The sequence below is a fragment of the Procambarus clarkii genome, chromosome 19 (assembly GCF_040958095.1).
Source record: "Procambarus clarkii isolate CNS0578487 chromosome 19, FALCON_Pclarkii_2.0, whole genome shotgun sequence".
In the NCBI taxonomy this organism is placed as follows: domain Eukaryota; kingdom Metazoa; phylum Arthropoda; class Malacostraca; order Decapoda; family Cambaridae; genus Procambarus; species Procambarus clarkii.
Genome location: NC_091168.1, coordinates 3,694,614 through 3,709,690, shown reverse-complemented (window position 1 = coordinate 3,709,690; position 15,077 = coordinate 3,694,614). Strand labels below are relative to the sequence as shown.

The 15,077-nt window shown below is 48.5% G+C and overlaps 2 protein-coding genes across 2 annotated transcripts in view; one reads left to right on the top strand and one right to left on the bottom strand.

The window, feature by feature from the left end:
• Window positions 1-611: 611 nt before the first annotated feature.
• On the bottom strand, window positions 612-4,798 carry LOC138366548 (uncharacterized). The gene is made up of 4 exons (XM_069327584.1): window positions 4,484-4,798; window positions 3,310-3,401; window positions 1,724-3,213; window positions 612-1,375 (listed from the first exon to the last, which is right to left on the bottom strand). The coding sequence occupies exons 1-4, from the start codon at window positions 4,796-4,798 to the stop codon at window positions 612-614; spliced, it is 2,661 nt and encodes an 886-aa protein (XP_069183685.1).
• A 343-nt stretch (window positions 4,799-5,141) lies between these two features.
• The window catches only part of LOC138366547 (fap1 adhesin-like), a 74,329-nt gene continuing 64,393 nt past the window's right edge, over window positions 5,142-15,077 (top strand). The window contains exon 1 of the mRNA XM_069327583.1: window positions 5,142-5,240. Within this exon, the coding sequence (XP_069183684.1) occupies window positions 5,142-5,240 (99 nt within the window). The remainder of the gene's footprint in view (window positions 5,241-15,077) is intronic.

Sequence of the window (15,077 nt, the reverse complement as noted above, 5' to 3'; positions counted from 1 at the left end):
TCCACCAGCCAACCCCGGATAAGGTGATTCCCGACACTGCCACGCCACAGGCAGGCTAATACTCTCCGGCTAATACCCCAGGTATTAATACTCCAGGCTAATACTCCAGGCTAATACCCCGGACGAACAGAGTTCGTCCGGGGGTGACTCGCAGCTTCTTCAAAGCAGACTGGTGAAGAGACCTTGGCTGCCTTGGGTAGACTGATCCATCGTCCAACACAGCAGTCCCAGGTCGACTCTGCAATCAGATACGTCATTAGTACTGGGGATACTACCTAGGGTCTCTAGGAAACATCACTTACTAGCTTAGACAGAAACGTCCACTTATTTGCTCCATAGATGGTGTTCACTGTCTAGGCGCCACCTCATCATAGGTCAGCAGCGGCTACGTTATGAGCTGATTAAGACGGGAATCCAGCACCTGTGGCCGGTATATCCCGTCCTCACTAGACGGCGTTGTGCATTTTGTGGAGTTTTCGGCTGGCGACTCACAGATGGCGCTAACTTCATGGCTTCATGCTCGGACGAAGATTTTGGTTCGTAACACCTCCCCACCAATAGAATTTGGTTTGGGTTTCTAAAAAAAAAAGGAAACCAAATTATTCAGTGGTTTAGATGCGGGACAATGCATCAGCTACAACGTTATCCACTCCTTTGATGTGCTCAATCTGGAGGGGATATTGTTGCAGATGTAGACTCCATCTGGTGAGTCTAAGATTCTTCTGTTTAAACTGTGCGAGAAACTTTAGAGGGTTATGGTCAGTTCGTACTAGGATAGGGTGACTATTACTTGTTAGATATACTTCAAAGTGTTGGAATGAACTGATTAAGGCCAACGTCTCTTTTTCTATGACGGAATAGTTGAGCTGACTGGGGGTAAACTTCTTAGAATGGTAGGCTATAGGATGTTCCACCCCTTTTTCATCCGTCTGGGATAATATGGACCCCAGGCCATAGTCGGAAGCGTCGACAGTCAGGATAAATCTATCCTCAAAACTCGGGGACCTGAGGATTGGAGAAGAGATTAGAATTGCCTTTAGGCTCTCAAAGGCTTCCTGGCAATACTCATCCCACAACAGTTTTACACCCTTCCTCAAAAGATTTGTCAGGGGTGCGGCGATGGATGAAAAGTTAGGGACAAACTTACGGTAAAAACCAGCCATACCAAGGAAACGCAAGATGTCCTTCCTGGTGGCTGGTGTAGGATACTGGACTATTGCCTCTACCTTGCTGGCCTTTGGCGCAATCCATCCTCCTCCAACCTTATGACCTAGAAAGATGACAGAGGTTTTGGCAAACGCAGATTTGTGCAGGTTGACTACCAACCCTGACTGGAGCATGGCCTCGAAGAAGTCCTCTATGTGACGTAGATGGTCTTGTCAATTAAGATCATATATTAGCACATCATCGATGTAGACCAAGGTGTTTTCTACGTCACGCAACACAATGCCCATCAGCCTCTGGAAGGTGGATGCTGCGTTTTTCATCCCAAACGACATCACCTGACATTCAAACAGCCCGTCGGGAGTCACGAACGCAGAGATGGGTTTGGCCCTCTCCGTGAGGGGAACTTGCCAATAGCCCTTAAATAGGTCAAATTTCGTCAGGTAGCTAGCTTTACCTATGGCATCTAGACATTCTTCTACCCTGAGGAGAGGATAGGTATCAGCTACTGTGACCTAATTCACCTGGCTATAATCAATACAGAAACGGTATTTCTTACCAGGTTTGGGCACTAATAGTATCGGGGATGACCATGGGCTCGTGCTTGGGGCTATTAGATGGTGTTTTAACATGTATTCCACCTCATCTTTCACCACCTTTTTCTTCAGGGGGTTGAGTCGGTAGGGATGTTGCTTTATAGGCCGGACCCCTTCCTCCAGCATGACATCATGCTGTAGGACAGATGTTAGTCCTGGAACATCTCTGATGATTCTCTTGTACCTCCGGATCATTTTCAGCAATGATGGTTGATCTCCTTCAGCCACATGTGTCAACTTTGCCTGCAATTTATGTAGAACCTCTGAGTTAGTTAGAACCTCCTCATCCTCCTCAAAGTCATCTTTAGTTGTCACCATGGTTATTGGGAGTGTATCTCGGCCCTCATATTTTTTAATCATGTTAACATGAACTAAAGTTTCCTTCTTTCTGCGGTCTGGAGTGTTAAGAAGGTAATTATGACTAGTAACCTTCCTTAAGACCTGGTAAGGACCTACAAATTTAGCGCTCAAACTTCCAGTCACTGTGGGAGTACATACCAAAACTAAATCCCCTACTAGGAAATCCCTTTGTTTGGTCCTCTTATCGTACCTGCTCTTGGTGGTCTTCTGCATATCCTCTAAGGTTTTCTTTGCCATTTCCCAAGCAGAGAACAGCCTGCCTTTATTTGTAGATAGCCAGTCCACAACGTCTACGTTGGTCTCTTCGTCCAGCCAATGGTATCGTGCCACTTCTAAAGGACCTCTCACAGAGTGGCCATAAATAATCTCGAATGGGGAGATTCCTAGTGATTCATTAGGCACTGATCTTACCGCAAATAGGAGGTAGGGTAGGTCTTCAGCCCACTTACTCTGCCGGTCATAGCAAAACTTCCGAAGCATGCCCTTCGGCGTCTGGTGGAAACGCTCCAAAGCTCCTTGCGACTCGGGATGGTAGGCACTGGAGGTAATGTGTTGGATTCCCAGGTCGGCGATCTGTTGGCGAAACAAACGTGACATAAAATTCGATCCCTGATCCGTCTGAATGGTCTTAAGGAGACCATATCGCGAGACGAACCAGAGTAGATGTTTCACCAAGACCGTAGCTGTGATGGTCTTAAAGGGGATCGCTTCTGGGTACCTACTAACCCGATCTAATATAGTGAGCAAATACTGCATCCCTGATGTAGAAGGCGGAAGCGGGCCTACTATATCCAGGATGAGGTGCTCGAAGGGCTCACCTATGGATGGAATGGGGCATAAAGGAGCTTTGGGGACAGGCTGGTTTGCTTTCCCTGCCATCTGGCAGGCATGGCAGGTTTTGCAGAAGCGACGTACGTCCTTCTTCATGTGCGGCCAGTAGTAACACTTGGCTAGTCGGTAAAAGGTTTTCGAAACCCCACCATGTCCAGCAAATCTATCGGCATGAGCCGTTTCTAACAGCTTAGATCGGAACACGGCTGGGACGACTATCTGCTTACCTACCTCAGTTGACTGGGGGTATTTCGGAGGATGCCTGCGACACAGTACTTCATTCGACCATACGTACAGATCACCTCCTTTCGTAGGAGAGTCTATGGTGCTAGCCAACTTCTGTACCTGAAGGTCCTACCTCTGCTCTTCTAGCAGATTGGCTCGAGTCCAGCATTCAGGAACTGGCATCGGGACGGGCGGGTCTGGTGTATCGTAACCTGTACTCGTAACCTGTGGGATAGGAGGAGAGTCAAACAAAGTATTTAAATCTGGTGGTACCTGGAATTGAGCCCGAGACCTTGTTTATACAGCCGCAATTGGACTTGTCTCTTCACACACTGGATCTTCCATGACCAAGGAATAGTTAGGTAACAAACCTAGGGCTAAGTCATTGGCCAAAATAACCTCAATCCCTTCTATGGGAAGACTGTCCACCACAGCCAACTGACACTCACCTTTGAAGTGTTGGGACTCTAGACGCACCTTTATCAAAGGGGCAACGTACAATGTGGAAGGGAAACCACCCAGGATTACCTTCTGCGTCCCATTTGCTGATAACCTTCGGGTAATGACTTTTCCAAAATCAGAGACTGGGCCGCTCCACTGTCTTTGAGTACTACCACAGGCTTACCCGAGTGGTCACTTGATACATACCCTTGGGAAGTGTATGGGGCGAACAATTCTTTCCTCTTTTCTAGGGTGGCCGTCGGTGGTACTATACTATTTACCTGCATAACTTCCCTACGTGGATTGTTACCCGCACTGCTACGACACCTAGCAGCGATATGTCCTTTCTTTCCACAGGTCCAACACATTATGTCCCTTTTTGGACTAACCCTCCTAGGACTATCTGGGGTTGACTTGGCGGCACTACGAGGGGCGGTCTTATCCTCAGGTTTATGTTTGGCTGAATATCTTGAATAGATTTTCGGGACATACCTAGCAGAAGGCCTATGTGTCAAGATGTATTCTTCAGCCATAGTGGCTGCTGCACCTGTTGTTCCTCCAAGTATGTCTTTAGATCCCCTGCTAGGCAGTCTTTGAAGTCCTCTAACAGTATGAGCTGCTCGAGGTCTTCTTTGGTCTCCACCTTCCGAGAAGCACACCACTCCTGAAAAAGCCATTCCTTGATGGTCGCAAACTCGGTGAACGTGTGCTCCGAGGTCTTTTTCAGGTTCCTGAACTTCTGCCTGTAAGCCTCAGGCACCAATTGGTAAGCCATGAGCACCATCTTCTTCACCTTGTCGTAATTACTGGAGTCATCAAGGGACAACGTGGAGTAGGCAATTTGGGCCTTCCCAGTCAAGACTGACTGTGTCATGATGGCCCAATTTTCCTTTGGCCAATCCAGAGAGGCTGCAACTTTCTCGAGGGCTGCGAAGAACTTCGACACTTCCTTCTCGTTGAATTTTGGGACCATTTTGATGTTCCTTACCGGATCGAAACCACTCGATTCCGTTGTTTTCCTCTGACCGCCTAACCGCAATACTTCTAACTCGTGTTATCTTTCCTTTTCCTCTGTCTCGTCGTTCTTGCCTTTCTTTTTCCCTTTCTTCTCTTTCTCGCTCTTCTCTCTCTCGTTTCTCTTCTCTTTCTCGCTCATCTCGTTCTCTCTTCTTTCTTCTCATTTTCGCTCTTCGTTCCTTTCTTGTCTTTCTTTTTCATTCTCTTCTAATTCTAAACGCTTCATTTCCATTTCTTTATCTTTCAATTCTCGTTCTATTTCTAATTTCTTCCATTCTCTCACGATTTATTTCTAAGGCACGCATTTTGACAGAAAGCTTATATTCAGTTCACCTACATCACTTTCAATGTCACTACCTTTATCTTCCTTTTCAGTGGAAGCTACCACCTCACTTTCTTTTGTACTCTGTGCCTCGCTTTCCTGTTTCTCCCCAGACTTCAAATGTTTGTGAACCTTGGACAAGATCTCAACACGGGTATCACTTTCACGTATTTTGATCTCCAGATATGCGTTCACTAGCACCAGTTCTTGCTTTCCCAGATATTTCAATCTGGCAAGACAGTCCTCCTTGTTCAGAAAGTCTTGAACATCCTACAGATCTTCAAGTAAGTAAGTAATTATCAAAAGAAGGCACCAAACCGGGAAGGCTATGTAGCACCATCAAATACGCAAAATAATCAGAGGGCGCTAAATATCACCAAGGATGCCAATACGAGAACAAAAACGCATAAGGCGAACGATATCAAAAGTATCCGAGTCACCAAGAATTCTATCGAGGGACAGGTGACCGCGAGGGGCGGTCGGAAAGCAAGACACACGCTCGTCCTGGAAGTCAGGACATTCAAGAAGGACATGCACGACCGTAAGAGGGACAATGCAACTAGGACAATAAGGAGCAGGGCGGCGCTCCATCAAGTGACCATGGGTTAAGCGAGTATGGCCAATACGCAACCTCGCCAGAGCTGTTTCCCACCGCCGGTTACGGTGGAAGGAGGACGGCCACGAGGAAACACAACATTTAAGAGTACGTAGCTTGTTACCAGTAACAGACAACCAAGAAGCCTGCCAACGGGTAAGGACTGAGGAATGGATAACCGGGTAAAAGTCGGAATACGGAATGCCTTTACGAGAGATGGGACAAGAGCGGACAGCTTCCTTAGCGGCAGCATCCGCACGCTCATTTAAAGACACGCCAATATGGCTGGGAACCCAACAAAACTCAACCGACTTAAATTTACTGTGAACGAGAAACAGCCAATGCTGGATCTCGACAACTACCGGATGAACTGGATTAAAGCACCCGAGAGCCATGAGGGCACTACGAGAGTCAACAACAACCACAAAGGAAGACTGACAACGAGAAAGCAGGAGACGAAGAGCATAGAGAATAGCATAAAGTTCCGCTGTAAAGATGCTAGTCTCCGGAGGCAAGCGACACATATAAGTGCGATCAGGAAAAACAACAGAGTAGCCAACACCGTCCGCTGACTTAGACCCATCGGTGAAGACAGAAACGGAGCGGGAGTGAGAAGAAAAGTGCTCGAGGAAAAGGCGTTTTAGAACTGTAGGAGGGGTAAAAGCTTTAGTGATACGAGTCAAGGATGTACAAAACCGCGGAAGAGGGACCCTCCACGGGGGCAAAGAAGGAACAACACGAGGAGAAACATCAGAAATACGAACGGAAAGAGAATCCTGTAGGCGAGATAACCGGACAGAAAGAGGGAGGTGGTGAAGAGGAACAGGAACCGCAGGAGGGGTAAAAGTTAAAGCACGACAGAGGCGAGAGGAAGGATGTTGCAAGGACCGCGCAAGATAGCGAAGACAGTAGCGATCACGGCGGTCCTGGAGAGACAGGAAGCCAGTGTCAACATACAAGCTAAGGACGGGAGTCGAACGAAAGGCACCAGAACTGAGGCGCAACCCAGTATGGTGCAAAGCATCAAGACGGCGAAGAGTAGAAGGAGAAGCAGACGAGTAAGCAGGGCAACCATAATCGAGCTTAGACAGGACGAGAGAGGAATGTAAAGCAAGGAGAGTGCGCCTATCTGCCCCCCAAGAAGTATGGGACAAGACCCGAAGGAGGGTAAGGGCCTTAGAGCACTCAACACGGAGGTAAGAGATATGGGGAGACCAAGACAAACGAGTGTCAAGGAATAACCCCAAAAGCTTCGCGGAATCTTTGTATTCAAGGGGATGACCATAAAGTGACAAAGAGGGACGAAGAACAACCCGTTTCCGCGTAAAAGTCATGGCACAAGTCTTAGAAGTAGAGAACTTGAAGCCATGACCTGTGGCCCAAGACGACACGGCATCAATCGCAAGTTGAAGCCGGCGTTGAAGGAGAGGCGAATCATCACCCTGACAACAAAGGGTAAGATCATCGACATAGAGAGCGGAGAAGACACCAGAAGGAAGAGAGGAAAGAAGACCATTGAGGGCAACCAGAAAAAGAGTAGTGCTCAGAACACTACCCTGGGGCACACCTTCGTATTGCTGAAAAGAGGGAGAGAGAGCGGTACCAAGGCGCACCCGAAAGGAACGACGAGAGAGGAAGCTGCGGAGAAAGAGAGGGAGATGACCACGAAGGCCAAAAGAATGAAGTTGAGATAGGATATGATAACGCCAAGTGGTGTCGTAAGCCTTTTCTAGGTCAAAAAGGACGGCAACAACGGAGGTCTTCGCAGCAAAAGCAGTACGAATATAGACCTCCAAGTTCACCAGGACATCTGTCGTGCTGCGGCACTTGCGGAAACCAAATTGAGAAGGGGAGAGGAGGTGATGGTGTTCCAGGAACCACATCAGACGAACGTTAACCATACGTTCAAAGAGTTTGCAGACACAACTTGTGAGAGCAATAGGGCGAAAGTCCTTAGGGGAAGTACCCAGAGACCCCGGTTTGCGAACAGGGAGGACAACGGCATCGAGCCAGTCCTCAGGGACTGACGACGACTCCCAGATCCGATTATACAGACTCAGTAAATACTGAGACGTGCTCGGAGGGAGATGGCGAAGCATCTCATAATGAATACCATCGGAGCCCGCCGCCGTAGAACCGCAGAGGGCCAGGGCAGAACGAAGTTCAGAGAGAGAGAAGGGATCATTATAGGGAAGCTGAAGATGAGTGCAGAAATCTTAAGGACGAGACTCAAGGACAGGTTTACGAAGAAGGAAAGATTGGGGAAGATGAAGACCAGAGCTAACAGAAGAAAAGTGGGAACCCAGTTCGGAAGCGACCTGCAACGGGTCCGCCACAAGAGTATCATGGAGGTGAAGGACCGGTGAAACATCGGGAACGAACTTACCCGCTATCTTGCGGATACGCTTCCAGATCTGGGCCAGAGGGGTTTCGGACGTAATTGTCGAGACATAAGATGCCCAACATTCACGTTTAGCCGTACGGATGGCCCTACGGGCCACCACACTCGCTTTCCGAAAGAAAAGAAAAGAATCGGTCGTCTGCCTACGGCGGTGCTTCTTCCAGGCTGCACGCTTACAGCGGACAGCCCGAGCACAGTCCGCATTCCACCAGGGAACGCACTTCCGTGGACCCCGAGAGGAAGAGCGAGGAATAGAGCGGAGGGCAGCGTCGAAGACAGTGTCATGAAAAAGGAGGAGAGCGCGAGAGAGGGGCAGAAGGGAGAGGTCAGAGAGAGTAGCACTGAGGGAAAATAGGGTCCAGTCCGCCTTAGCAAACTGCCACCTAGGGAAAGAGAGGGAAGGGCGAAAAGAGAAAAAGGAAACAAGGATGGGGAAATGATCACTTCCATGGAGGTCATCAAGAACCTGCCATGTGAAATCTAAGTAAAGAGAAGAAGAGCAGAGAGAAAGATCAAGACAAGAAAGGGTGCGAGTTCGAGAGTCCAAATGAGTGGGCTCACCAGAATTCAGAAGAGACAGGGAAGAAGAGAGGAGAAACGGCTCAAGGAGGCGACCCCGGGTATTCGTCAGAACGTCACCCCAAAGAGAATGACGACAATTGAAGTCACCCAGCAGGAGCACAGGCTCCGGCAAGGAGTCTAGGAGGTGTTTCAAATCAGGAAGAGAGAGCGGGACACTCGGGGGGAGATAAATGGAACAAACTGTGTACCATTTCCCCACAAAGATACGAGCAGCAGAACAATGGAGAGGCGAAGGAAAAAGTAAAGGAACAAAGGGAACATCAGCCCGAATCAAGAGAGCAGAAGAATTAGAAGCCCCAGCAATGGCTGGGGGGGGGGGAGAGAAAGGAATAGCCACGAAAACGACCAGGACGAGCACCAAGCATCGGCTCCTGGAGACAGACACAAAGGGGCGAAAATCGCGAAACCAGAAATTGGAGTTCGAGGAAATTGGCGTAATAACCTCGAACGTTCCATTGAAGAATGGACAACGACGAGAAGAGAAAGGACAAAAACAGAGAACAAGGAAGAAACAAAGGCGAAAGACCAACAGAGCACGTTAAAGAATATCAGGGTCGGGATCAGGGTCAGCAAAGTCGGGGTTAGGGGGCATGGGTAAACTGAGCAAAGACGGAGGGAAGGAAACGGGAGAACAGATCAGAGGTGGGCGGGCAGGGTCCGGAGGAGGAGGAGGAGGAGGAGGAGGAGGAGACAACGGAGAGGAGCAGTCAAGGACAGCAGCAGGAAGAGGGGGAGTAGAAAGAGAGGAGCGCACCCCAGCAAGAGCAGCAACCGAAAGGGAAGCAGGGGCCAAAGAAACCTCCATAGCAGGAACAGGGGGCGCAAGCACTGAAACGGGAGGGGAAGGAGCAACAGAGCCAGAAGGAGGAGCTGAGGAAGAAAGCGAAGCCTTCTTACCCGCCGGGGAAGAGGAAGGAGAGGAGCCAGGCTTACGCTTCTGACTTAAAGAGACCGGTGTCCCAGCAACTACGTACCGGGCAACGGATTCCAGTGTCTCAACAGGAGAAGCCGAACGAGAGCACACACGACGGCCGTTAGGAGAGCGATGGACATCCGCCCGCACCGACAGGCGGCGGGGAGAGCCGATAGATGGAGGAAGAGGATGGGAAGGAGGATCGGAGGGGGACGAGGAAGGAGACACAGAAGACACGACAGACCGGGTAGAAGGAAGGGGAACCCCAGACAGAGGACCAGGAGGAGGATCCTTCGGGAGAGAACCCAAAGGGACAGAGGAGGGGGCAGTGGGCGCATCAGGGTCCAAGGCCTGGAAACGGTTGTGAGTCTGAGGAAGGCGGGAAGGACGAGGAGAGGAAGAGCGCAACACGCGAGCATAAGAGATATTAGCATAAGGCGGGAGCCGGCGAACCTGGCGCCTCGCCTCAGGAAAAGATAAACGCTCCCGGTGCTTCAAGTTGAGGACGGCTGCCTCAAGCTTGTAATGGACACGCACGGGAGAAGGTAGGATGGGCCTCACCGCAGTTGAGGCAACGAGCCTGGGGAGAAGCGCACTCCGACTTAGAGTGACCTTCGCCACCACACAAAGGACAGAGAGAGACAGTCCCGGAGCAGCGGAGGGCACCATGCCCAAACCTCCAGCACTTGTTGCAGAGCCGAGGAGAAGGAATGTACTCCTGGACAGAGCACCTGGCACCAGCAAGAATGACAGAGGGTGGAAGGGTCCTACCATCAAAGGTAATCTTCACAACCCGGAGGGGTTGACGGCGACTACCACGAGGGGGACGAGTAAACGTGTCCACCTGGAGAATAGAATGGCCCTGGGCAGCGAGGATATGTCGAATATCGTCGTGGCAGTCGCGTAGGTCCCGAACACCGGTCGCAACATGGGGCGGGAGCAAAATAGTGCCAACACTGGCATTCAACTGAACGTTCTTCGAGACCCGAACGGGGGTCTCGCCAAGGCAGGATAAGGCAGCCAAGCGGGAAGCAGCATCCTGAGAAGGAGCAGCAACGACACGTGTACCGAGACGAGTGGGGTTGAAAGTAATGGAGGCATCCACGGAATCAATGAGATGTCGATGGAGGGAGAAATCGTCAGGAGGCGCAGAATCAAGAGGGAGGAGATCAAAATATTTGGCCCACGAAGCGGGACCAAACAAGGCATGATAGGTAGCAGAACTGGAAGGAATCGAGCGAAGGCGGCCGTGACGAAGACGGCGGTGAGAACCCCCAGAGAGAGAGGGGTTAAAAGGCGCAGTAGTTACAACTAGAGAAGGAGCCACGCCAGGGGACGAGGTAGTCACCACTGGGGGCTTGGGGCTCGACCCAACCACAGAGGAGGGAGGGGAGCCAGAGGAAGGAGTCAGAGAGGCCAAAGGAGGAGCAAGGTCGGGGCCCAATGCAGCGGAGGCTACAGAGCCCGGTCTTCCAATACGGACCGACTCGGGGGCTTGGTCGCCCACCCCACGAGCCTGAGAAGGTAAACCAGAAGAAGCCGAAGCAGGGGTAATCATCTTGACGAAAGAAAGAATTCACTCACGAATGTGCCCCCACACCCACCATGGAGCCACAATTAGAGGCAGGACACCCAACAAGAAGCTATCGCCGATCCTGTCGGGGCCTCCTAGGGGTGCGTCGCGAGTATACGCCCCACAAACGCCACCTTAAGAAACCGACAGTCCGTCGAGATCGGGTTCAGTGACGAAGTGGGGATTGACAATAAAAGGTTCCCCTCGCTCTCGACGTCGGGTACTGCAGTTCTACGGGTGCATGAGTATGCCTCCTCAAGCACCCGGGCGTCAAAATAGAAGAAGTCCAAGGGAAGAACCAGAACGAGCAAAAGGTCGGTAGGAAACGGCAAGCAGATAGGAGAAGAGGGGGGAGAAAAACGAAACAGAAGGATACAGATCTTCAAGGGTCACTTTTTCCGCCATTGTCACTTAAGTGGTGCACGAGCACTTAACACACCACTTCACTTGAGCACTTAACACACCGAGCACTGTACTTTGCCAATTTTGCACGTAATCACACCGAGCACCGCACTCGCCAACACTGCACGTGTTCACACTGCTCTGAACAGGACGAATAACGTCCTAATAATTATAAACGGGGGAATTATTTACAGGGGGATTGCATTACGTCGCCACCCCTGTCAAACATACTTGACAAGGGGTCGGATCCTGCTGGGGATGCCAATTATGTTATGCCCCTACTGGGATGCAACCGGGTTCTTCTCTGATGATAGTAGAGTTTGGGAATCCGGCCCCAAGTTAGTAGAGGCTTTCAAGGGGTGTGTTCCATAGCGCAAGTTAAATTAAAGGGGGAGGGATACAAATGTTCCAGTTTTTCTGGTATATTTACCACCACCATATATAAATAAATAAGTCGCACGCGGGGATTATTATTACACTTATGTACAGTTGCGTCTTCCTCTGAAGACACTGGATGACACACCCCTATCTTTTTATTCTAGCATAGTTGAGGCAGTTGATAGTGGTAAGGATTGTGATGTTGTGTACCTTGACTTTAGCAAAGCTTTTGATACAGTGCCACATGAAAGACTGATTAAAAAGATAGTCTCATGGTATTGGGGGTGCTATATCAAGCTGGATTAGGGCATGGCTATACCAAAGGAAACAGAGTTAGTATAAATGGAATCAAGTCAGAGTGGGAAAATGTTGTAAGTGGAGTTCCTCAAGGCTCGGTCCTGGGACCTCTGTTGTTTATAATATATATAAATGATTTAGATTCAGGTTTGAGTAGCAACATTTGCAAATTTGCCGATGATACGAAAATCGGTAGGGAAATTAATTCGGAGGAGGATTCACTATCACTTCAAGTTGATCTAGATAGGGTTTTGAAATGGTCAAAGGATTGGCAGATGCAGTTTAATGCTGATAAATGTAAAGTTCTGAGGTTAGGTAATGATGATAGTTACAAGATACGCGCTAGATGGTGTTGAGATTGCGTAGTCGGATTGCGAAAGGGATCTGGGAGTTATGATTAGTAAGAATTTAAAACAAAAGGATCAATGCATAAATGTTCGTAATAAGGCAAATCGGACACTTGGATTTATTAATCACAGCGTTAGTAACAAGACACCTGGCGTGGTTCTCAAGCTATATCTTGCTCTAGTTAGGCCCCATTTAGATTATGCAGTTCAGTTTTGGTCGCCGTATTATAGAATGGATATAAATTCACTTGAACGTCTCCAACGTAGGATGACTAAGTTAATTCCCCAAATTAGAAATCTTTCATATGAAGAAAGATTAACAAAGCTTAAGTTGCATTCATTGGAAAGGCGAAGAGTTAGGGGTGACATGATAGAGGTTTACAAGTGGGTGAATGGACACAACAAAGGGGATATTAATAGGGTATTAAAAGTATCAACACAAGACAGAACACGAAACAATAGGTATAAATTGGATAAGTTTAGGTTTAGGAAAGACTTGGGTAAATACTGGTTCAGTAACAGGGTTGTTGATTTGTGGAACCAATTACCGCGTAACGTGCTGGAGGTGGGGTCCCTCGATTGTTTCAAGTGCGGGTTGGACAAGTATATGAGTGGGATTGGGTGGTTATAAATAGGAGCTGCCTCGAATGGGCCAATAGGCCTTCTGCAGTTGCCTTTGTTCTTACGTTCTTATGCTCAACGATGCTCACTCTGGGTAGCCCTGGTTCCTTCTTCCGTGGCACATGATGAATCCACTATGACGAATCTACCCTGGCCACAGGCCAGCCAAATCACAGTCCAACTGGGTGCTTCGTCGTGGAGGCCTTCAACCACAATCCAGCCTGTAGCTGGCAGGTACCGATCAGCTCCGCTGTGTAGGCCACTCCACGACTGATATTAGGGTTGCGTGACCTAACCAGGAGCCTCGTGTGACTCTGGTCACTCTCCTCATACAGCATCCCAGTGGGTGGTCTCTTCCACCAGCCAACCCCGGATAAGGCGATTCCCGACACCGCCACAGGCAGGCTAATACTCTCAACAGAGTTCGTCCGGGGGTGACTCACAGCTTCTTCAAAGCAGACTGGTGAAGAGACCTTGGCTGCCTTGGGTAGACTGATCCATCGTCCAATACAGCAGTCCCAGGTCGACTCTGCAATCAGATACGTCATTAATACTGGGGATACTACCTGGGGCCACTAGGAAACATCACTTACTAGCTTAGACAGAAACGTCCACCTATTTGCTCCATAGATGGTGTTCACTGTCTAGGCGCCACCTCACCAGAGGTCAACAGCGGCTACATTATGAGCTGATTAAGACGGGAATCCAGCACCTGTGGCCGGTATATCCCGTCCTCACTAGACGGCGTTGTGCATTTTGTGGAGTTTTCGGCTGGCGACTCACAGATGGCGCTAACTTCATGGCTTCATGCTCGGACAAAGATTTTGGTTCTTATGAGTCAGGCAGAGTGCCAGAGTTTTGGAAAGTTGCTAATGTGATACCAGTTTTTAAGAAAGGAGATAGATCACTTGCGTCTAACTATCGACCAATTAGCCTAACGTCTATTGTGGGAAAGTTACTCGAATCTATAATAGCAAATAAAATTCGTCTTCATCTTGAAAAACATAAATTAATAATTGAGTCTCAACATGGTTTTATAAATGGCCGTTCATGTTTAACAAATTTGTTATCTTTTTATTCTAGCATTGTTGAGGCAGTTGATAGTGGTAAGGATTGCGATGTTGTATACCTTGACTTTAGCAAAGCTTTTGATACAGTGCCACATGAAAGACTGATTAAAAAGATAGAGTCTCATGGTATTGGGGGTGCTATATTAAGCTGGATTAGGGCATGGCTATACCAAAGGAAACAGAGTTTGTATAAATGGAATCAAGTCAGAGTGGGAAAATGTTGTAAGTGGAGTGCCTCAAGGCTCTGTCCTGGGACCTCTGTTGTTTATAATATATATAAATGATTTAGATTCAGGTTTGAGTAGCAACATTTGCAAATTTGCCGATGATACGAAAATCGGTAGGGAAATTAATTCGGAGGAGGACTCACTATCACTTCAAGTTGATCTAGATAGGGTTTTGAAATGGTCAAAGGATTGGCAGATGCAGTTTAATGCTGATAAATGTAAAGTTCTGAGGTTAGGTAATGATGATAGAGTTACAAGATACGAGCTAGATGGTGTTGTGATTGCGAAGTCGGATTGCGAAAGGGATCTGGGAGTTATGATTTGTAAGAATTTAAAACAAAAGGATCAATGCATAAATGTTCGTAATAAGGCAAATCGGACACTTGGATTTATTAATCGCAGCGTTAGTAACAAGACACCTGGTGTGGTTCTCAAGCTATATCTTGCTCTAGTTAGGCCCCATTTAGATTATGCAGTTCAGTTTTGGTCGCCATATTATAGAATGGATATAAATTCACTTGAACGTGTCCAGCGTAGGATGACTAAGTTAATTCCCCAAATTAGAAATCTTTCATATGAAGAAAGATTAACAAAGCTTAAGTTGCATTCACTGGAAAGGCGAAGAGTTAGGGGCGACATGATAGAGGTTTACAAGTGGGTGAATGGACATAACAAGGGAGATATTAATAGGGTATTAAAAGTATCAACACAGGAC

Excerpts from the sequence above, each read along its gene's own strand:
- LOC138366548 (XM_069327584.1), bottom strand. The coding sequence starts at position 4,798 with ATGAGAAGAAAGAAGAGAGAACGAGATGAGCGAGAAAGAGAAGAGAAA. Across the intron at positions 3,402-4,483 it reads AATTGGGCCATCATGACACA|GTTACGAGTACAGGTTACGA; the intron begins GTCAGTCTTGAC and ends CCTATCCCACAG. Across the intron at positions 3,214-3,309 it reads AATCTGCTAGAAGAGCAGAG|GCATCCTCCGAAATACCCCC; the intron begins GTAGGACCTTCA and ends ACTGTGTCGCAG.